At 41.8% G+C, this 22582-nt stretch overlaps 2 protein-coding genes across 2 annotated transcripts in view; one reads left to right on the top strand and one right to left on the bottom strand.

Moving 5' to 3' along the window:
• Positions 1–3656: 3656 nt before the first annotated feature.
• Positions 3657–21540, bottom strand: LOC134346718 (nuclear factor 7, ovary-like). The gene is made up of 6 exons (XM_063048278.1): positions 20837–21540; positions 19596–19691; positions 10662–10895; positions 10549–10571; positions 10350–10471; positions 3657–5325 (listed from the first exon to the last, which is right to left on the bottom strand). Exons 1-6 carry the CDS (start codon positions 21269–21271, stop codon positions 5300–5302), a joined length of 936 nt encoding a protein of 311 aa, XP_062904348.1. The 5' UTR covers positions 21272–21540; the 3' UTR covers positions 3657–5299.
• The window catches only part of LOC134347303 (nuclear factor 7, brain-like), a 90110-nt gene continuing 88705 nt past the window's right edge, over positions 21178–22582 (top strand). The window contains exon 1 of the mRNA XM_063049702.1: positions 21178–21274. The gene's annotated coding sequence lies outside the window, so the exon portion shown is untranslated. The remainder of the gene's footprint in view (positions 21275–22582) is intronic.

The following is a 22582-nucleotide window of genomic DNA, read 5'->3' as shown; positions in this document are numbered from 1 at the left end:
CAGAGCCGGGAACCCTCCTTGGGAACAGGACGAAGGGCCTAGACTCATACACAAAATGCTGAACAAAACCAGACAGTTCTTAACACTAGGTAGCGGCAAAGGGCCACACATACCTAGCGAAGGCGTGGACACAGACGGTTCCCAACACTAGGTAGTGGCAAACGGCCAGACCTACCTAGCGAAGGTGTGGACACAGAGAGATAGTTCCAAAAAACGGCAGACATTTTCTTATCCTGCTCCGGCAGTTGAACTTGACAGCGGTGCAGGCGAAGGTTACAGGCGAGGCAAGGCAAGGCTACAGGCGAAACAAGGCAATGCAGAGAAGGGATTCAGACAGGGGGTTGGATAGGAACGATGCAGCAGCCAAGCCCCGGTCTCCAGCGGTATTTATGTGTCTTCCTAAACAAGAATCATGTGCCTCAATTAGAGCACCCAAAAAGAAGAAGGAAAAACCAGAAAACCTGGAATACGAATCGGTGGACCGGACCATGTACCAGAATGCAAACTTCACGGACCCGACCATGACATCATTGTCTGGTCATGACATGAAGGGATATGGAGAAAACGCAGGAGTTTAGGACTGAGAGGATAATTGGATCAACCATGATAAATGAGTTGGGGGGGGGGGAACGACACATTGCCCAAATGGCCTACTTCTACTCTGATACCTTATGGTCTTATGGATTCAATTCTGCTCCTATATCTCTGTTGCTTCTGGTCACATGGTAACCTACAGCTAATCTCACGTATTTCAACTCTTCACAGATATTCTATGTGGGGTTATATCGAAGAAACTCAGAAAGTTTTAAAATACCACAACTACTAGGCCTTTCAAAAGTATTCTGTTACTTTTCACTCCATTTTTTGTAGGCACTGGGGTATATACTGTAAACGAGCCAGAGTCTACAGAATCTTGAAAATTGCTTCACAATGTAGCTATTATTTTGAAATCCACTCTTTAAATACTCCAGCATATAAATATCAGGCGAGGGGATTTTGCAATCCCAATAAATTTTGTAATACCATTTCCCAACCAACGTTAATTTCATTTAGTTCCTTTCAATGTATTTTGTTCTCCAATGTGTTTGCCAGTTAGATATAGTTCCCATTGTAAAGGCAGATGAAAAAGATTATTTAATTTGTTTAACATTTCTTTTTAAATATCCACAGTTCTGACTTTAAGGGACCTACTTTGCCTTCGGTGATCCATTCCTCTTCACTAACATATAGAAGCTTTTCAAGTCAATCTTTAATTTCTTCCATCAACTACTTCCTCTCCTTAATTTTGTTCTCAGCCAAATTCTAAATGCTTCCTAATTCTTTCTTTTATTTTGGGATATGTTATATTTCTTAACCTCTTTGCATCGAATACTGCCCCAATTTTTTTCTGTAAGCCATGGTTGAGATACCTTTCCCATTTTTGAACCAGAGTGGAATGAACAACTGCAATTCAAGTGCCAGCAGTTGCCCACATTTAATATTTCCCAATCCATCCAACAACTTCTTACCCTTCGCCTTCAATGCTTCTTTCAGCAATCTGCAGAAAGTTAACTCTTTAATCATCTATGTTAATACAGAACTCTGTTAAAGTTATATTCATTAATTATTTGCCACAATGCAACATTAAGTTTTGGATGGCATGTTCTATCTTCAACTTTTTAGCATATTGTTTCAACTAAAAAACTATTCAAAATTACTCACTGGATTCATTCCCTGCAGTATTGTTGTCAATTTGTTTCCCCAATCTCTATGAATATTAAAGTCTTCACATAATGACTGTTGACAAGATAGCATGGTTGGTCCGTGAAGTCCGCATTCCAGTTCACGGTCCGGTCTGAGGACTCCGGACTCCAGGTCTTCTGGTTGTCCCTTGTTTCAGTTGGGCTTAATCATAGGCACCTGATGCTTGCCTTGGGACTGGGAATATAAGTGGCCCTGGATTTGAGTATGGTAGCTGGTTCGTCTCGTCAGTATCCTGTCCTCGCCTCCGTGGGGTAAGTCAAGCCGTCTTAGCTGTTACCCTGCGGTTGGATCTGTCCTTTCCTGTCCTGGCCTCAGTTGGGTAAGCCAGGCCGTCTTTGCCGTTACCCTGAGGTTGGACTGTTCCCTTCCATTCCCCTTCCTTCTGAAGTCTTGCCTGCAACCTGTGTCTGGAGCCTTGCCTGCAACCTTGTCAAGTTCAGCCACCAGACTGAGGCCTAATCCCTGCTATGTCAAGATTAGGAACTGTCTATCGTTGAGTTGCAACTATCTCTGTGTCTACACCTTCGCTAGGTAAGTCCGGCTGTTTGCTGCTACCTAGTGTTAGGAACTGTCTCGGTGTCCACGCCTTCGCTAAGTAGGTCTGGCTGTTTGCCGCTACCTCATGTTGGGATCTCTATCCACGCCTTTGCAAGGTAGGTCTGGCCGTTTGCCGCAACCTAATGTTGGGAACCGTCTCGTTGTGTTCAGCATTCTGTGTATGAGTCCCGGCCCTATGTCCTGTTCCCAAGGAGGGGTCCCAGCTCTATGTTCCATGCTCCTGTCTCTCAAGTCCAAAGCTCCGTGTTCTCGTGCTCTAGACCAAGGCTTTGTGTTCCAGTCCTCCCCAAGACCAAGTCAAGGTTTCCGTCTTTGTATTCCAAGGTTCCTCTCTTCCAAGACCACGTTATGTCTTCGCCTATTTCTGGAGTCCGAACCCGGGTCAAGACCAGGTTCTGGGTCCTTGTCCAGTCTCTAGCTCGTAACCCAAACAGAAGCCCCGTCACATCACATCGAGGAACCCAAGCCTCGTCATGTCCTCGCCTTGAGGAACCCAAGCCATGCCCAGTCCTGTAGCCACGTCATGTCCTGCCCTCGTTCCGGAGTCCGAGCCTGGGACAAGACCTAGGTTCTGGGTCCTTGTCCAGTCTCTAGCTGGGAGTCCAAGATCAGGCTCCTAGTTCCCAGTTCCTGGTTCTGGTCCTGTTGCTTAGCCAATGTCCTAGCCCAAGTCTGTGTTCTTGTCCCAGCTCTCTAGTCAAGTCCTGTTCATAGTACTTCAGTGTCTGTGTCTTGCATTTGGATCTGCCACCAGCACCCCACCGTTTTGACACAAGATCTGTAAATATCCTACTGTATCTTATTGTGTGACTACAATTTCCTGTTTAATAACTACATATGTTCCTTCTCAACTCTGTTTAATCACCATTGTACGATCCATGTGGATTTCCTGCCCTTTTCCCATTGTTCAATCCATAACATATCTGGATTCTCCTTCCTCACTAGGGCTATTTAATTCCATTTTTTTACATGTACTGTCTGATTATTGAATACCCCTAGATGACTAGTTTCCATCCTGTTATATCAGTATTTCTGTAATAGCAACTACTTTCATCTATGTGTGTGACTAATACAATGTTTGCAACTTGTCTTTCTGATATTGTAAGTCGTCTTCGCAATTTTTGCACTATAGTCCTATTTGTTCCTTGCCTTCTATTTTTGCGGTTTTGTTTCATGACTTTTGTTTCTATACTCGTTTATGCCACCTAAGCCTCCCCACTCAGTTTCCCCATTCTTCTATCATCCTAATCTAAATCATCCTGAACAGCATTCACGAATGGCAGCACAAGAGGTTCCCACCCTGCCTGAACAGATGTCTGGAGTACAGATCCCACCTTCCCAAAACTGGTCCCAATGTCACAGGGATCTAAATTTCTAGCTTCAACACTCTGCATCCATCCAGTATATCCATGTACTTACAAGCATATTGCTGAGGAAATAATCCTGAGGTTACTACTGTTGAAGAAATTTTGCTCTGAATTCTTTAAATTCAGATTATAGGACCTGATCTAGTTTTCTGCATATGTTCTTCCACTTTAGAATATCCCAACATCACTGAGACATCCTTGATCCCAAGGGAGGCAACATACCATCTTGGAATCTCGCGTGCAAGCACAGAAAATTTTCTCTATTCCCTTTGCAATTCAAAGTTCAAAGTTCTGAGAAAATTTAATTATTAGAGTACATCTGCTGTATGACCCATATACAATCCTGAAATTCTTCTTCCTGTGGGCATACTCGCAAATCTGTAGAATAATGACTATAAAAAGATCAATGAACGATCAGGTAAAGCAAAGAGGACAACAAACTGTGCAAATAACAGCACACTGTGCAATTGAAACTGATGTCACTATAGCTCTCTGTCTTTTTCTTCTCTCCTTTTAAAGGCCCATTTCCCAAATATGTCAAATGAGTACATCTACGGAATACTTTATCTGTTAATATTATTGGGTTAGTATTATTTTGTGTGCTGTACATGATAAAAATTCAAATAACTCAAGTTTAAAGAGAAGTGGTGCATTTCTGTTGTCTGACCAATACTGACCCTATACAACACAAATGTATATTTTTACTAAGCAATATAAATTTTCTTTCTGGCAGCTGCTGTTTGAAAATTCAGATTAGTATAGAATAAAGGGCCTGTTTCTATGTTGTCCGACAATGACATATAGCATCGCTCAATTGCAGGAGTGTCTCACTAATGATAAAGCATGTTCCATAAACAGGAATAAAACTATTTTTAAATTTTGCAGCCCCATTATATTGGAAAATACCAGTTAAGCCTGTTGAACACATTATCACCTTAAATAGGCATGTCACATATCAGCTAAGTAAGAAATAGTAATTTATCAGTATTAGTACAATAGTAACTAGCACCAGTATTAGTAAAATAGTAACTAGCACCAAATGGATACTCCCATCCAACATATCGCACACCCAACAGTCAGCACTGATAAAGTCAATGAAACTGAACATTCGATAGATTATAAAGCAGGTAACGAAAGAGATTCTAGCTGTTTTAAAATCCTGATCAAATCAAAACTTCTCCCTAAAGATAAATCATTGAAGTGCAAGCAGTGCAATTGGTTCAAATGTTTTGTGAGCGTAATTTTTAAATGCTTCCCTGGAAATACATCGGTGGAAGTGTAGAGGTGAGACGTGCAATCGGTATCTTCCCACTCTAATAGTCTAGATAAATCCCTAGTTTCCAAGGCTTCCTTTTAATGGAAATTGGACTAATTCATTTTTTCTGCCCTGTAGTCATACTCTTTAACCAAACCTCTGTCCCAGTACCCACGTAAAGATATAGTGAGGATACCCTCTACAACCCAAAATGTTTTGTTTCCAACAGCCACCTCCAAAAATAGCACCTGCCTGATGTGAAATATCATGAACTCAAAGCACACAAGAATCCATTAAAATTGGCTGGGGATCAGGAAAATCATCCAATTCTTCATCATCGTTTACACTATGATGACGTTAGGAAATAAAAAGCTGCTCATTTACTGTCTCCCGATCTAGGGACTGAAATAAAACACAAAAAGGAAAGCATTAATCTCCTTCAGAAAGGGATTGAAAAAAGAAATGTAACAGATAATTGCTACTTTGTCAGCTCCTTCTTGACGAAATCCAGTACAGAACATTTGAGGCAGCTCATCAATTGTTGATTCCCATTGTAGAGGCTTTGAAACAGGTATCCTTCTTTTGAATCTACACCACTTTCCCAGTGCCTATTGCCCAACACATTTCGCCTTCATATCTGTAAAAGCATTGTTCCCGTACAAGGTGAGAAGCCCTCTTCCCTGAGCCCATAAAACTTTTTTTTTGATTCTTACAGATTGGCTGGTCTCGTGGCTAAAGTATGAACCACGGGATGAGTGAAGGTTGTATAATACTTCAGGTAGTGAAACAGTTTCTGCAGTGTTAAAGGTGACAAATGTAAACTCGTTATTTAAAGATGGAGAAAAATACAGATTACTTAGCCTTACAACAGTAGTGAGGAATGCTGAAGCCCATATTGAAGCATGTGGCAACAGTGGGTTTAGACAAAAGAGGATTTAAAGATTTATGTTGATGAAGATGGATTTAGGTTGACTTAACTACTGGAGATAGTCAGGAAGAAACTGCTGAAATATTTACAGAGAACCAGTTGGTCCCGTTGATTTGGATAAGTGTCAAGTCAGAATTTAGTGTGTAAAATTAAAGCACACTGAGTGACATATTGGCTGGGATTGAGATTTTGGAAGGAAACAGAGTGGAAATAAATGAGATTTTCTCAGGTTACAGCCACTGAGCAGTCGGGTACTGCAGGTATCACTGCCAGTGGCCTCAGATGTTCACGATATACAGTACATCAATCGTTGTAGATGAAAGAATAGAATATAAATGACATGAAATGGGGATGCAAGTTATAAGGAGGAGATAAAACACATTCAATGCAATTTTGATATGTTAAGTATATGGTTGATGCTATATAACATAGATAAATGTGAGAATATCCTTTTTTTGTGAGACAATCCAAAAGGCTAGGGTCTCATCCTTACCACTCCCTCAAGTCCCTATTACCAAAACACCTTACCATTCATATATCTAAAACTCTCAATGCAGGACAAGGTGACAAATAGTGACAGAATATAGAACATTTCAGCCCATGATGTTGTGTCAACCTTTTAACCTACTCTAAGTTTAATCTAATCCTTTCCTCCTCCATATCCCTCCATTTTTCTATACATTCATTTCTTAAGTGCCACCAATGTAAATGTCTCTACCACCATCCTGGCAGTGCATTCCATGCACCCAATACTTTCTATATATAAAAAAAAAACTGAGACATCATCCCCCCACCTATACTTTCCTCCAATCACTGTAAAATCATGGGCCCATGTATTAGCTATTTCTGCTCTTGGTAAAAGCTTCTGGCTGTCCACTCTATCTATGCCCCATGCCATGTTGTACCCCTCTACCAAGTCATCTTTCATCTCCTTCCCTCCAGAGAGAAAAGCCCTAGAATGCACAACCAATCCTCATGAGGCAAAGCTCTAGATTCAGTCAGCATTCTGGTAAATTTCTCTGCACTCTCTCTAAGGAACCCCCATCCTTCCTAAAATGTGGTGACCAGAACTGAACACAATATTACAAGCGTGGTCTAATAAGGATTTTATAGACCTGCAACTGTTGCAGCTCTTGAACTCAGTCTCTTGACTAATGAATGCTAAACAGGATATACTTCCTGAAGCACTCTATCGACTTGTAATAGAGTGGGGAAATTGGGACAATGGGAACTAGTGGTCATTGGAATCAATTGTGTAGGCGCTGCAATATATTGGCCTTCTTTACAGGCTGTGTTGAATGCAGGAACAAGCATGAATTGCTACATTACATAAAGCCTTAGTGAGATCACAACTCAAGTATTCTGTTTGGAGAAAGTGCATATTTAACAGAAAACTGTAACGATTGCTTCACAGATAGGATGTTGGAAAAACTACCCCAGGCTTGGGGAGGGGGTGGGTGCAGGTCACAGGTTAGAATAAGAGAATCACAGAATCATTATATGGTGCAAGACATTTGGAACTGAGATGAAGAAAGAATTCCACTTTCACAGGCTTATAAACTTGTGGACGCCACTGCAGAAAAGCTGGTGGATGCTAAGTCACTGAATATGTTATACATTTCTACACAAGGCATAAAGAGGTAAGGGCCGAGCGCACAGAAATCAGCTATCATTGTATTGATCAGCAGCGAATGCTTATGTCTTCTCCAGCTTATGTTTTCAGTGACTATGTGGTCCTGAAGAAACATCAGTGGAATTTTAGCTTACACATTCATCAGTGGGTATGGAGTCATATGCGCATGATCATAACATTATAGCCACTATGTAACGTTTCCATTGGGGGGGCAGAGGAAACGTTACAAAGACTGCCTGAAAGCGTCCCTCAAAGGCCTGGGTGTCGACATCAACACGTGGGAGACACTTGCCCTCGACCGTCCAGCTTGGCGTAGCAAGATTACCACAGGAGCCCGTGCAGCTGAGGTCAGGCGCGTCATCGAGGTGCAACGAAAGCGTGCTGTGCGCAAAGCCTGAGCAGCATCCACTGCCACGACAGCACCCACCCACTTGTGTCCCACATGTGGGCGAGCCTTCAGGGCCCGAATTGGCCTCATCAGTCACCTCCGGACCCACAGCCACCAATCTCCCATTTGACTTTGAAGCCATGGTCACCTTCGAGTACGAAGGACGAACAACAACAACAACATAGCCACTATAATCATAAAAAGAAAAGTGCAAAATTCAGCAAACTAGTTCACTCTGCCATACTCGAGGGATATTCAAGCAAACACTACACAGAGGACTAAGTGACAAATACATTTGAATGTGTAATAATTCAAATTAGTCCAAATGACAAAGCCCCCTGGAGTCAGCTGCAGTTCAATTAATTGGTAGTCGGAAGCCTACTGCCTGCCTGCTGTCTTCCCCATGACCTCTCCACATGGGACTTCTCCCACTGTCGAAAGACATACTGCCTGGTAGTTTAATTGGTCATTGTAAATTGTCCAGTGTTTAGACTAGCGTTAAATCAGGGATTGCTGGGTGGTGCAGTTCAAAGCGTCAGAATGGCCTTCTCCATACTGTATCGCAATTAATCAACCAATAAATTGAGCAATGCCTACTTCCGACTGTAATATACCTTGAAACATCATACAATCAGTGAAAGCTGATATAACAATAAAGATTGTTACTTTAATATATAAATAAGACCATAAGAATAGAAGCAGAATTATGCCTTTGGAACCATTGAGTCTGCTCCTCCATACTATCTTGGCTGCTTTGCTGTCCCCTTCAACCACTTCCTCCCACATTCTCCTAATAACCTTTGACACCTTTACTAATCAAGAACCTATCAACTTCCTCTTTAAATATACCCAATGACCTGGCCTCCATAGCCATCCATGACAATGAATTCCTCAGATTCATCACCCTCTGGCTAAAGAATTTCCTCCTCAGTAAATAAAAGTTCAAAGTAAATTTATTATCAAGGTAATATATATATGTCACCATATACAACACAGATTCATTTTCTTGTGGGCATAATCAATAAATCTATAATAGAATAATAACCATAAAAATTATTGAAAGACTGCACCAACTGGGTGCTCCAACGGTGTGCAAACGCCAACAAATTGCCCAAATTTTTAAAAATAAATAATAATACATAAACAAACAATAAATATTGAGAATGAGATGAAGTGTCCTCAAAAGTCAGTTCAAAGGTTAAGGGAATATATCAGTGGTGGGGCAAATGAAGTTGAGTGAAGCAATGTTACTGCAGCAAAAGAAAACCATAATGGCTGGGAAAATAATAATACTGTGATTGTAACTCAATTTAACACATTTCATTCCTTTTCTAAGACAGGGTCCTGAAGATCAGAGGGACTTTTGTACATGTCCATAAATCATAAAAGATGGAAGAAAGGGTAGAAAGGCTGGTGAAGAGTGCATAGAGATTACTGGCCTTCATTACTGGGACATGGAATAAAGGTAATGGCACAACATTATAAAAGTTTGGTTCATCCACATTTGGACTATTGTGAGAATTCTAGTTACCACATTCTCAGAGAAAGAAACTTACCTAAACTATCAGGTACCCTACCAGTACTGACAACCACTACCCGCCCCCCCCCCGCAATACCACCAATCTCCTCATTCATCCTAAATCCTTGATCAATCACTTTCGGCTCATCTCTCCAACTATAGCTCTGCAATCTTCAACTACATCTTCACTCATTATTATACTCGAGTTCATAATCCCTGATTTATTCCACTAATCATTCATGGTACTTTCCTATATCATGTCTTCTTCACAAACACTATCAAGTACCCTCTCCGCCAATACTATATAGTTGACCCAATAATATTGCTTCCAACCTTCCATCCCTCATATTGACAGCTTCAATCGGCCCAGTCTGCATGCAGTAATATGGTTGCTCTGGCTCAGCTCCTACAGTGTCCACAGCCTACGGGGGCTGACTTGCTTTATGACCAATTTGTCAAGCCTGACCTTCAGGAAAGAATGCTGCAACACATTTTGTGCACAGAAATGTATCCACTTTTCACAACATGCTCCATAATCCTGGGATGTGCAGCTAATCAGGTTATCTATTTCAGTTTGGTTGCCAGAGTGATAAATATTGGGTCGAACGGAGGAAGAACTATTGAACTTTTTTTGAAGACAACATGCCAAAGATCTTTCTCATACTCAAGAATACATTCCATTTAATACTCCTGAAATAATTTAGGAAGCACTGGTAAATCTCAGCCTGACTACAAGTGGACAGGAAGAGATTTTAGAAATACTATTTGGGGCACTGGCAGGTTTTCCAGATTGAGTAGCTGTTAAATCAGTACCTGATCATCTCATCACCTGTATTGTACTCAATTCCTTAGCACCAACTCTCCCACATAGCCTCTGTATACAGGGGAAAAACTGCACATAGGCAAGCTAACACACATACAAACAGACACAGACACAGACGAACAGTTCCAATCTTACCTGCCTCGATTATTCTCCTCATATCCTCCCACACTCTGAGAAAGGGCAGCAAAAGCCCATCAAGGATATTACTGGTTAACATAATGTCGAACTCTTCCACCTCCTGGCACTGGACATCACATCTGGGAACAGGGATAGTCCAGGTAAGCAATAAAATTAAAACAATATAGCACGCTCCACATAATGAAATAGGACATACGTTGTCAGGAGGTTTTCTGCATCCTAAGAAGAAGAAAAAGAAAAAACAGCATTAGCAACAAAATTGATGCAAATTCCAAATCCAGGCCACATATTTAAAAATATTATGGCTACCTTGAGTATCTTGACTGTTTGATTCATCTCTAGTCTTGATTTTATCTCCAGAATTCTTTCCTCAAGAGTTGATACATCATTGTTAATTCCTGCCACTATGGTGTCCAGTCTTTTCAGTGTCCTCTTCTTGTTTTCTCTCAGCTGACATCTCATAGCCTTTTCTTGCTCTTCCAGGAAGTAGTGCATCTTCGAAAATTCTCGTCCAATTCTTTCCGACAGCTGATCCACTTGCACCTGCAGGATTGTTGAAAGGAAATACTCTTGATGAATATTTATTCTACTGTTCTGGAACAAGATAATCATTAATACAGTCTATCAAACAGAAACTTTTTTATTCAGCTAGAAAATAGGGAGGATGAGGCTCATTCACTTTCCCAGTGTGCTTCACATACCCTTTCTTTCTGTTTATACAAAGCAAGGCAGTCTTGTGCACATCCAGAGATAAGGTAAAACATTTTCACCAATGTGAATGCTTTTAGCTATCACTTCTTTGACAGTCCAAGATCAGAAGACACACAGAATGGTTGTCAGCTATTACCACCTCCACATGATCAACTTGTCAATTGTAGAGTCCCTGTTTTAATGGTTTCATGTGGAGAGAACATTTCCATTAGTACCAGAGCTTATGATCTAAGGGTGCAGCCTCAGGCCAAACAGATACTCCTTTAGAGATTAGATGTGCAGGAATTTCTTCATCACAAGAGTGGAGAATCTGTGGAATTTGTTGCCACTGAGGGTTGTGCAGGCCAAGTCAATGGATGTATTTAAGGCACTGATTGATACGTTCCTGAGCAGTCAGGTGGATGAATTTTATGCGAAGAAGGCAGGCCAATGAGGTTGAAAAAAAATCAGCCCACGATTGAATGGTGGAGCAGATGCGATGGGCTGAAAGACTTAATTCTTCTACTATATTTTATAGTCTTCTGCCCTTTGTTTAGTTGACAGATACCATGGTGACAGTCGTATTAGATTCATTATTTACAGTGCCTATAAAAAGTACTCACCCCTCCCTCCACCTTGGAGTTTTCATGTTTTATTGTTTAACAACATTGAACCACATTGGATTTAATTTGGCATTTTTGACACTGATTAATAGAAAAGACTCTTTCTTGTCAAAGTGTAAACAAGTTTGTCCAAATTGGTCTAACTTATTACAATTATTAAACACAAAATCATTAGCTACATAACTACTCACCCCCTTCAAGTCTGTATTTAGTAGATGCACATCCTACAACAATTACAGCCTTGAGACTGTGTGGATAGGTCTCCATCAGCTTTGCACATCTGGACACTGCAATTTTCCCCATACTTCATTACAAAACTGCTCAAGCTCTGTCAGATTATGTGGAAATCATGAGTGGACAGTCCTTTTCAAGTCCAGCCACAAATTCTTAATTGCATTTAGGTCCAGGGTCTGACTTGGCCACTCCAAGACATTAACTTCCTTGTTTTAAGCCATTCCTGTGTAGCTTTGGCTTTAAGCTTGGGAGTCGTTGTCTTGCTGGAAGACAAATCTTCTCCCAACCTGTAGTTCTCTTGTAGGCTGCATCAGGTTTTCCTCCCCGAATTCTGATGCATTCATTTTATCCTCTCCCTTCTCAACCTTTCCAGGGCCTGCTGCAGTAAAACATCCCCACATCATGAAGCAGCCACCAGCATCTTCACAGTAGGAGTGGTGCATTTTTGATGATGTGCCGTGTTTGGTTTACACTAAACATAAAACCTCAATTTTGGTTTCATCAGACCATAGAACTTTCTTCTAGTTCACTTCATAGTCTCCCACATGCTTTCTGAGACTTCCAATGGGATTTCATGTGAGATTTTCTTTTCAACAGTGGCTTCCATAGAGCTGCAACTGGTGAAGCACCCAGGCACCAGTTGTTATATGCGCAGTCTCTCCCATTTTAGCCACTGAAGCTTGTAACTACTCCAGAGTAGTTATAGGTCTCTTGGTCGCCTCCCACACTAGTCCCCTTCTCGCATGGTCACTCAGTTTTTGAGGACGGCCTGCTCTAGAGAGATTTACACCTGTGCTGTATTCTTTCCATTTGTTGATGATTGATTTAACTGTACTCCAAAGCATATTCAGTGACTTGGAAATTTTCCTGTATCCATCTCCTGACTTTTGCTTTTCAACAACCTTTTCCTGGTTGCTTGGAGTGTTCCTTTTTCTTCAAGGTGTACCTTTTGCCAGGATATTGACTCATCAGCAATTGGACCTTCCAGATATAGGTGTATTTTTACCGCAACTAATTTAAACACTTTGAATGTACACTAGTGATCTCAATTTATCTAATTATGTGACTTCTAAAACCAATTGGCTGCACCAGCGGAGATTTGGTTTGTCATCCTAAAAAGGGTAAATACTTCTGCAATCAATTAATTTCTGGCTTATATTGGTAATTAATTTAGATCACTTTCGAGAGATCTATTTTGACATGACAGGGAAAGGTCTTTATCCATTGATTACTGTCAAAAAAGGAAAATTAAGTCCACTGTGATTCAATGTTGTAAAGTAACAAAACATGAAAACTTGCTAAAGGGGGTAAATAATTCTCAGAGGCACTGTAAATCTACAACTTTCCTAAGGGTGCTTAAATTATGCACCATTTCACAGAACAGGTGTGATTTGTCGGGTGCCTTGGCATGAAAGATTAACCTGAAAATTAAAAGCATTTTTGTTTTTTTTGTAATAGAATATACCCTGTGTCCAACCACATCACTCCTCTTACAGGAACAGAGCCCTTGCAGTTAGTGCAACTGATATGGTCTGCAATTCACTGGCTGCAAAGGTGATGGAAGTTGATGCATTATCTCAATAAAGAGAATCTTTTTTCACCACTATTATCTGCTACCGTGACCAGAAGCTCAGTAATCCAGTACTTTAAAAAGCACCTGAAGGATTAATTGCTCTTATCTGCTCAAGTGCTATTGACCAGTTTGGACAAACTGATGTGACACTTCACTTGCTGACTACAACAATATAGATAATCTCAAGGGTTCTTGAATCCCCACTCCTAGGTATCAGCAGAAACGATGGAAAGCTGAAGTTCTTTAAAACTATGTTAGCGTTTAAATACACCTTTCATAAGCTTGGAGTACCTGGTAGGCTCTGAAAACCTGTGCCATCGAACTAACGGGACTATTGAAGGACATTTACAACCTCTCAATGATACGGGCAGAAGTTCCCACTTGCTTCAAAAAGGCAACAATTATACCAGTGCCTAAGGAGACTAATGTGGGCTGCCTTAATGACTATCACCCGGTAGCACTCACATCGACAGTGATGAAATGCTTTGTGAGGTTGGTTATGACTAGACTGAACTCCTGCCTCAGCAAGGACCTGGACCCATTGCAATTTGCCTATCTTCTCAATAGGTCTGCGGCAGACACAATCTCCATGGCTCTCCACATGGCTTTAGACCACCTGGACAACACAAACACCTATGCCAGGATGCTGTTGTTCATCGACTATAGCTCAGCATTTAATACCATCATTCCCAAAATCCTGATTGAAAAGTTGCAGAACCTGGGTCTCCGTACCTCTCTCTGCAATTGGATCCTTGACTTCCTAACCGGAAGACTACAGTCTGTGCGGATTGGTGATAACATATCCTCCTAGCTGCCGATCAACACTGGTGCACCTCAGGGGTGTGTGCTTAACCCACTGCTCTACTCTCTATATACACATGATTGTGTGGCTAGGTATAGCTCAAATATCATCAATAAATTTGCTGATGATACAACCATTGTTGTTAGAATCTCAGGTGGTGATGAAAGGATGTACAGGAGTGAGATATGCCAACAAGTGGAATAATGTCGCAGGAACAACCTGGCACTCAATGTCATTAAGAAGAAAGAGCTGATTGTGGACTTCAGGACGGTTAAGATGAAGGAACACATACCAATCCTCATAGAGGGATCAGAAGTGGAGAGAGTGAGCAGCTTCAAGTTTCCGGGTGTCAAGATCTCTGAGGATCTAACCTGGTCCCAACACCTCGATGTACTTATAAAGAAAGCAAGACAGTGGCTATACTTTATTAGGAGCTTGAAGAGATTTGACATGTCAACAAACACACTCAGAAACTTCTATAGTTGTACTGTGGAGAACATTCAGACAGGCTACATCACTGTCTGGTATGCAGGGGCTATTACACAGGACCAAAAGAAGCTGCAGGAGGTTATAAATCTAGTCAGCTCCATCTTGGGTACTAGCCTACAAAGTTCCCAGGACATCTTTAGGGAACGTTGTTTCAGAAAGGCAGTTTCCATTATTAAGTACTTCCAGCACCCAGGGCATGCCCTTTCCCACTGTTACCATCAGGTAAGATTTAGATTAAATTTAGATTTAGATTATGAGGACACGCAGTCCTCTTTTATTGTCACTTAGTAATGCATGCATTAAGAAATGATGCAATGTTTTTCCAGAATGGTATCACAGAAACACATGACAAACCGACTTAAAAAGTGACAAAAACCATATGATTAAACATATAGTTACAACAGTGCAAAGCAATACCGTAATTTGAGAAGAGCAGACGGCGGGCATGGTAAAAGTCTCAAAGTCTCTCGAAACTCCCATCATCTCACGCATACGGTAAACCTCCAGCGCCGCAAACTTGCCGATGCAGCATCCTGGAAGCATCCAATCACAGTCCGACCCGAGTCCGTCCGAAAACTCCGAGCACCGAGCACCATCTCTGCCGAGCGCTTCGACCCCGACCCCGGCAATAGGCAAAGCCGAGGATCTGGGGCCTTCCCATCCAGAGATTCTCGATCACACAGTAGCAGCGGCAGCGAAGCGGGCATTTCAGAAGTTTCTTCAGGTGTTCCTCCGTGCTTCTCACGGCTGTCTCCATCAAATGAAGATTGTGCACGGCCCCCTAGTTAACACATATCGGTATCAATTGGGAACGGCCACGCGCGCTGCGTTGCGCCGCCATCTTCTGCTCCCTCCTACAGGTGCAGAAGCCTGAAGGCACACACTCAGCGAATCAGGAACAGCTTCTTGCCCTCAGCCAACTGATTCCTAAATAGACATTGAAGCTTTGGACACTACCTCACTTTGTTAAAAATATACAGTATTTCTGTTTTTGCATGTATTTTTTTAAAATCTATTCAATATGTAATTGATTTATTTACTGATTATTTTTTTTCTCTCTGTTAGATTACGTACTACATTGAACTGCTGCTGTTAAATTAACAAATTTCACATCCCGGTGATAATAAACCTGATTCTGATCTCACCAGGACAAAAGGAACAGCTCAGACCTCCTGGGTGAGTCTGACAGAGGTGGAAACAGTTGGATAGCCATATCTCTAACTAAAATTTTAATCACATGTCTGAGAAAGTTACCCAAACATGATGCCCAGGGAGCCAATGATAGCTTCACAACATTAAAAGTAGTATCGAGATAAATCCTTGAACTATCAAACCACAGAAGGCTGTAAGCCAAGAGTCAGTAAATGGGACTAGTATAAATTGATACTTCATGATCTGCACATTCATAGTGGGCAGGTTTTCTCTCCTAGTATCTGGTACTAACGTGTCATCAGAATTGTTGGACAGTCAGGGACAGACCCAGAGACCAATTGCCCTAATCTACGTCTACATATCTGGCACCACAAGAGTCTAAGGATTATCACCACAGTCTATGATTATAGAACACAAGAACATATAAAATAGGAGTAGCCATTCAGCCCTTCTCTATTATCTATAAAATTCTATTCAAAAGGTTCAAAGGAACATCTAAACAAGCCTGATGCATTTTGGAAACAAGTCCTGTGGACTGATGAAGTTAAGATAGATCTTTTTGGCCACAATGGGTAAAGGCATGTTTGGAGAAAAAAGGGTGCAGAATTTCATGAAAAGAACCCCTCTCCAACTGTTAAGCATGGGGGTGGATCGATCATGCTTTAGGCTTGTGTTGCAGCCAGTGGCACGGGGAACATTTACTGGTAGAGGGAAGAATGAATTCAATTAAATACCAGCAAATTCTGGAAGCAAACATCACACCGTTTGTAAAAAAAAAGGCGAAGATGAAAAGAGGATGGCTTCTACAACAAGATAATGAACCTAAACACACCTCAAAATCCACAATGGACTACCTCAAGAGGCGCAAGCTGAAGGTTTTGCCATGACCCTCACAGTCCCCCAACCTAAATATCATCGAGAATCTGTGGATAGACCTCAAAAAAGCAGTGCATGCAAGACAGCCCAAGAATCTCACAGAACTAGAAGCGTCTTGCAAGGAAGAATGGGCGAAAATCCCCCAGACAAGATTTGAAAGACTCTTAGCTGGCTACAAAAAGCGTTTAAAAGCTGTAATACTTGTCAAAAGGGGTGTTACTCAATACTGCCATGCAGGGTGCCCAAACTTTTGCTTTGGGCCCTTTTCCTTTTTTGTTAATTTGAAACTGTAAAAGATAGAAATAAAAAAAGTTTTCTTGCTTAAAATATTAAAGAAATGTGTCATCTTTAACTTTATGCCTTTGGGAAATCAGTTCATCTTTTACTCACTTAACTATTCACAGTAACAGAAATTTTGACCGGGGTGCCCAAACTTTTGCATGCCAATGTAAATGCACATGTGCAATGGAAACCTTACCTACAGCAGCATTACAGCACATAGCATCATTTTTGACGCATTTACGAGTAAAAACAAAATTAACCATAAATTACACAAATGTTTACAAGAACAAAATCAGAACAAGAACACTGAAAGACCTGCTCCTGTGCAGCTTTTCTCTTTGCTATTTTTAATGACTCCACAAGCTAGCACTTTCTAAGTTTTGCAAAAAATACAGTGGAGTAAAAAACTTGTTTTTGTTTTGTTTAATTCTAGAGTTAAAACCAGCACTAACTTAAGACTAAGTTTTAGGTCACAGGCTTCACAGAGATCTCACACAGATCCTCAACTGAATGACAAATATCAACTGTTGTTAGTGAAGAAAAGCAAACAAGTTGTCCTTGGCACCCTGGTCAACATTAATTCATTGACCAGCTATGCACAGAAAAATCAATCTATCTAGTCCTTATTACTTTGGGATCAAGTGAACTTGCAATGCACAAATCATGAACACAAGAGATGCTGGAAATCCACGGCGACATACACAAAATGGTGGAGGAACTCAGCAAATCAGGCAATATCTATGGTGAGAAATAAACTGTCAAAGTTTCAAGCTGAGACCCTTCATCAGGACTGGAAAGGAAGGGTGAAGAAATCAGTATAAGAAGGTGGGAGGAGGGAAAGAAGTAGAAACTAGGTGGGGGGGGGAGGTGGGTCAATGAGGGAGAGGGAATGAAGTGAGAAGCTTAGAGAAGAAAAGGCAAATGGATGAAGAAGGGACATCTGATAGAAGCTGAGCATGGACCGTGGGAGAAAGAGAAGGAGGAGATGATAGGCAGGTGAGGGGAAGAAAAGGGTGAGAAAGAGCCAGAATGTGTGTTGTAATAGATGAACTGGTCTCTGCAATTCCTCTGTCAAAATAATGAAACTTTAAAGGTATATCATCTTAAATGACTGTGAACTACTTACAGAACTTTATGCAACAGAAACAAATCCTGGAAAGACAATAAGTACCACCCACTGTTTACTCTTTAAAATAGATGCTTTCAATGTAGGTAAGTAGTTGAGCTGCAAGAATTCACCTCCAAGGAAAACCTGAGTAGCAAATTAATAGCAGCACACATCGAAGTTGCTGGTGAACGCAGCAGGCCAGGCAGCATCTCTAGGAAGAGGTCCAGTCGACGTTTCGGGCCAAGACCCTTTGTCAGGACTAACTGAAAGAAGAGCTAGTAAGAGATTTGAAAGTGGGAGGGGGAGGGGAGATCCAAAATGATAGGAGAAGACAGGAGGGGGAGGGATGGAGCCAAGAGCTGGACAGGTGATTGGCAAAAGGGATATGAGAGGATCATGGGACAAGAGGCCCAGGGAGAAAGAAAAGGGGGAGGGGGGGAACCCAGAGGATGGGCAAGGGGAATAATGAGAGGGGCAGAGGGAGAAAAAAGAGAGAGAGAAGGAATGTGTGTATATAAAGAAATAACGGATGGGGTACGAAGGGGAGGTGGGGCTTTATCGGAAGTTTGAGAAGTCAATGTTCGTGCCATCAGGTTGGAGGCTACCCAGATGGAATATAAGGTGGTGTTCCTCCAACCTGAGTGTGGCTTCATCTTTACAGTAGAGGAGGCCATGGATAGACATATCAGAATGGGAATGGGATGTGGAATTAAAATGTGTGTCCACTGGGAGATCCTGCTTTCTCTGGCGGACATAGCATAGGTGTTCAGTGAAACGATCTCCCAGTCTGCGTCGGGTCTCCAATACTGTAAAGATGAAGCCACACTCAGGTTGGAGGAACAACACCTTATATTCTGTCTGGGTAGCCTCCAACCTGATGGCATGAACACTTACTTCTCAAACTTCCGCTAATGCCCCACCTCCCCCTCGTACCCCATCCGTTATTTATTTATATACACACATTCTTTCTCTCTCTCTCCTTTTCCTCCCTCTGTCCCTCTCACTATACCTCTTGCCCATCCTCTGGGTTTTCCCCCCTCCCCCTTTTCTTTCTCCCTGTCCCTCCCATCCCATGATCCTCTCATATCCCTTTTGCCAATCACGGGTCCAGCTCTTGGCTCCATCCCTCCCCCTCCTGTCTTCTCCTATCATTTTGGATCTCCCCTCCCCCTCCCACTTTCAAATCTCTTACTAGCTCTTCTTTCAGTTAGTCCTGACGAAGGGTCTCGGCCCGCAACATCAACTGTACCTCTTCCTAGAGATGCTGCCTGGCCTGCTGCGTTCACCAGCAACTTTGATGTGTGTTGCTTGAATTTCCAGCATCTGCAGAATTCCTCGTGTTTGCGTAGCAAATTAATATCAGTCTTATTGCAATAAATAATCAAAATTTTGTATCAGTGTAATTCAGTCTTACCTTCACTTCGCTCACTTTCCCTTCTTGTTTCATTTTGTTTTCATTAACCATTTGCAGTTCTCCTTCGAACAAAGGCAAAACTTCCTTGAATGCTTTCTGAAACATTAAGTATTTTAGTTGTTTGATGGAATTGAGAGTTCAGCAAAACTGGAAATCTAGTCTCAGCAGTTGTCAACTGTGTAAACTACTTAGATATGGCAGTATATGCTAGCATATGCATGGTTATACACCAAGGCTCAAGGTTTACTCATGCACATAGCAATATACAGGTAATGTCCACACAGCCAACATATGTCATCATTAGAGCATGCAAATCATTCCAATGCAATTCACAGGGCTACATTCCCATAAAATCCAATACCAAACCAATGACAATGATCATAAATGATAACAAAGATGTAGAGAGGCTGAGGGATGCAAATACAAGGGCTTAAAGATAAGGCAACTGAAAGACCAATGGAAACAAAGATATGCAGGCCAGATCTAGAGCAGTGCACAGACACAGAAGGAGTGTAGCAGTGGAGGGAGATAGAACTTTCAGGATCCACTCGTCCATCCAGCATCTTCTTTGACATTCTACCATCAGGCAGGAGACTATGATGCTTAAAAACAAGATTGGTCAGGATAGGGAACAGTTTCTTCTCCCAAGCCATTAGGCTACTGAAATCCCGGCCAGATCATATTCGAAGTTGCACTGGTTGATCTGCTCCGTGCCTTACAACATTTAATATTAATGTACTTTAGTTTGTTATTTTTATGTGATTCATCTGTAGATTTTATCCTTACCTTCATAAGTTTTCGTTTGTTTACACGGATTTGAAGTAACAGCTCATTTCTATATACATTATATGAGTACATGTAGTTAAATAAGAATAAACTTCTCTTGATATTTGACATTTCTGCCCAAGACTGCAAGAAATTACAGAATTCAATCTAGATTCTGCTCCATTAACTGTCAACTTCCTGCTGCCTCTGGAAAGTAGCCAGCAGAAATAATGATCCCACACCCCGATCATTCTCTCTTCTCCCCTGTCTGCTAGAAGATAATAACGCTTGAAAGTACCCACTTCCAGGATAGAAGCTGTCATTGAGCCTGGAAGTGGGTACTTTCAAGATACCTGTAGTACTATATTCCGTTTTCCTTTTGTTATATCTTGGTACATGTAACAATGATAAACCGACACCAATATCCTTCGCTTTGACTACGCTCAGGTGTTATTCCAACGGCAGTGACCCATTACCTTGTACAACCCGACTGCTACTTTCATCGGGATGACTTTGTGACCTTGATGCCGGACGTCCCAGCAGTCCACACAAATAACTTCTCGTTCCTTTAAACAGAACTGCTTCAGCTTCTCCCCGTGTTCCTCACAGCAAGGTTCTTGCTTCTCATGCGCCAGCTTCGCATTCAACACCTTAACCTGCTCCGCAATGATGCCGAGCCTCCGAGCAGACCTGGTGTTCACTTCAGTGAAGATTTGACGACACTGGGGACAAGTATTCTGTTCAGGGAACTGCGTCAAGCTATGCGCGATGCAGGGTCTGCAAAAGTGATGACCACATTGTACAGATACCGGGTCAACAAATATCTCAAGACAGATGGGGCACGTTAACTCTTCAATTAAACCGTCCATCTCACTCTCAGACGCCATGGTGCCGATCTGTTCTTCAGACATACTGTATGTACCTTCCCAACTTTCAGTTCTGTTTTCCCAAATACGTTCCGCCCTTCAACGACGTCACGTGGTTCAGAAAGATAAATTACGTTTGTTTCCTCAGTGAATCCAACTACTACTGAATTTAAGTTCCAACAGAAGCTGCAGGAAAACATTGTGTGTCCCTGGAAATAGTTAATGCGCCTTGAAATCTCAGCTTTCTTTGCATATTAGTGTTGAACGTCTTTGCTAAAATAATTGGGTTCAGTGGGGAACCCAGAATTACACACCGCAGCGCCTCCGGCAGCGAAAGGAGGCGGGACGGCAGTGCCTGTGGCGGTGATAGGGGGCGGGACCGTGGCGTCTCTCGGGGATTGGCTGTGTCGTATTTAACTCCGGGAGAGGGGTCTGTCGCTGTCAATTGAGTGGGAGCAAACGGTAGTAGGGAGGTAAGTGGGTTGTAAATAAAATAAAGTTCAGGAGTAATTTTGGAGCAACTGAAATTCAGTTCGTTATCCCCAGCTAGATACTACACGAGCAGCCGTTGTCGGGTTATCGCGGTGTCCGAAACTCGAACTTGCAAAGCTGTGAAATGGCGCGTGGACTGTCCTTTCCACAGTGCACACGGGCTGTGAAGGACCCCGTTCCATTGAAATAAAATGCACGGCCGAGTAATTTGTAGCTTAGCGAAAGAAATAGTAAATTTATTTGCAATGTTTCTGTGAGCCTCGGTACTTCTAATTATAATTAAACACCACAATTTTAATCGAAACTCCATGCAAAATTACTCGGGGGTTTGGGATAAAATAAATTGAAGAGTTGAGTAACTTTTTTAAATGACCTTGCGAAATCTAGCGTTTTAAATAGTAACTCGGAGTTCCAGGCTGTGAAACAGCGTTGGAGGCCCGGGCCCAGGGAGCAGCCACAAGTGGGGATCAAGCCTGTGCGTGAATCAAGTTCCGTGACTCTCACTTAGCCAGAATACCACTGTCAATGAAACATAAGCACCAAGCGGAGCAAATCTGAGCGGTGGCAAAGGCTTTAAATGTTTCAGGTTGTCGTGGTTTCTCGTTTCTCGTTTCTCACAAACGACAAGGAGGTGCAGAAAACCTTTCAAGACGTTTTAAACTTTAATTTGCAAATCAAAGCTGAGACAATCAGAAAGCTAGTAGCTGACTGCCCGTCGAGGCTTGTACACAGCATTTTTATAGCAATTTTCCTATCTTAGCTACATTATCATATCCAATCGGCCTGTGATTACATACATCATCAATATATCCGCTCTCGACTTTCCACTATTGTTTTATTCCCCAACTTAATTATGTCCTAGTT

The sequence above is a fragment of the Mobula hypostoma genome, chromosome 5, assembly GCF_963921235.1.
Source record: "Mobula hypostoma chromosome 5, sMobHyp1.1, whole genome shotgun sequence".
NCBI classification, from domain to species: domain Eukaryota; kingdom Metazoa; phylum Chordata; class Chondrichthyes; order Myliobatiformes; family Myliobatidae; genus Mobula; species Mobula hypostoma.
This window is presented reverse-complemented; position numbering and strand designations above follow the sequence as displayed.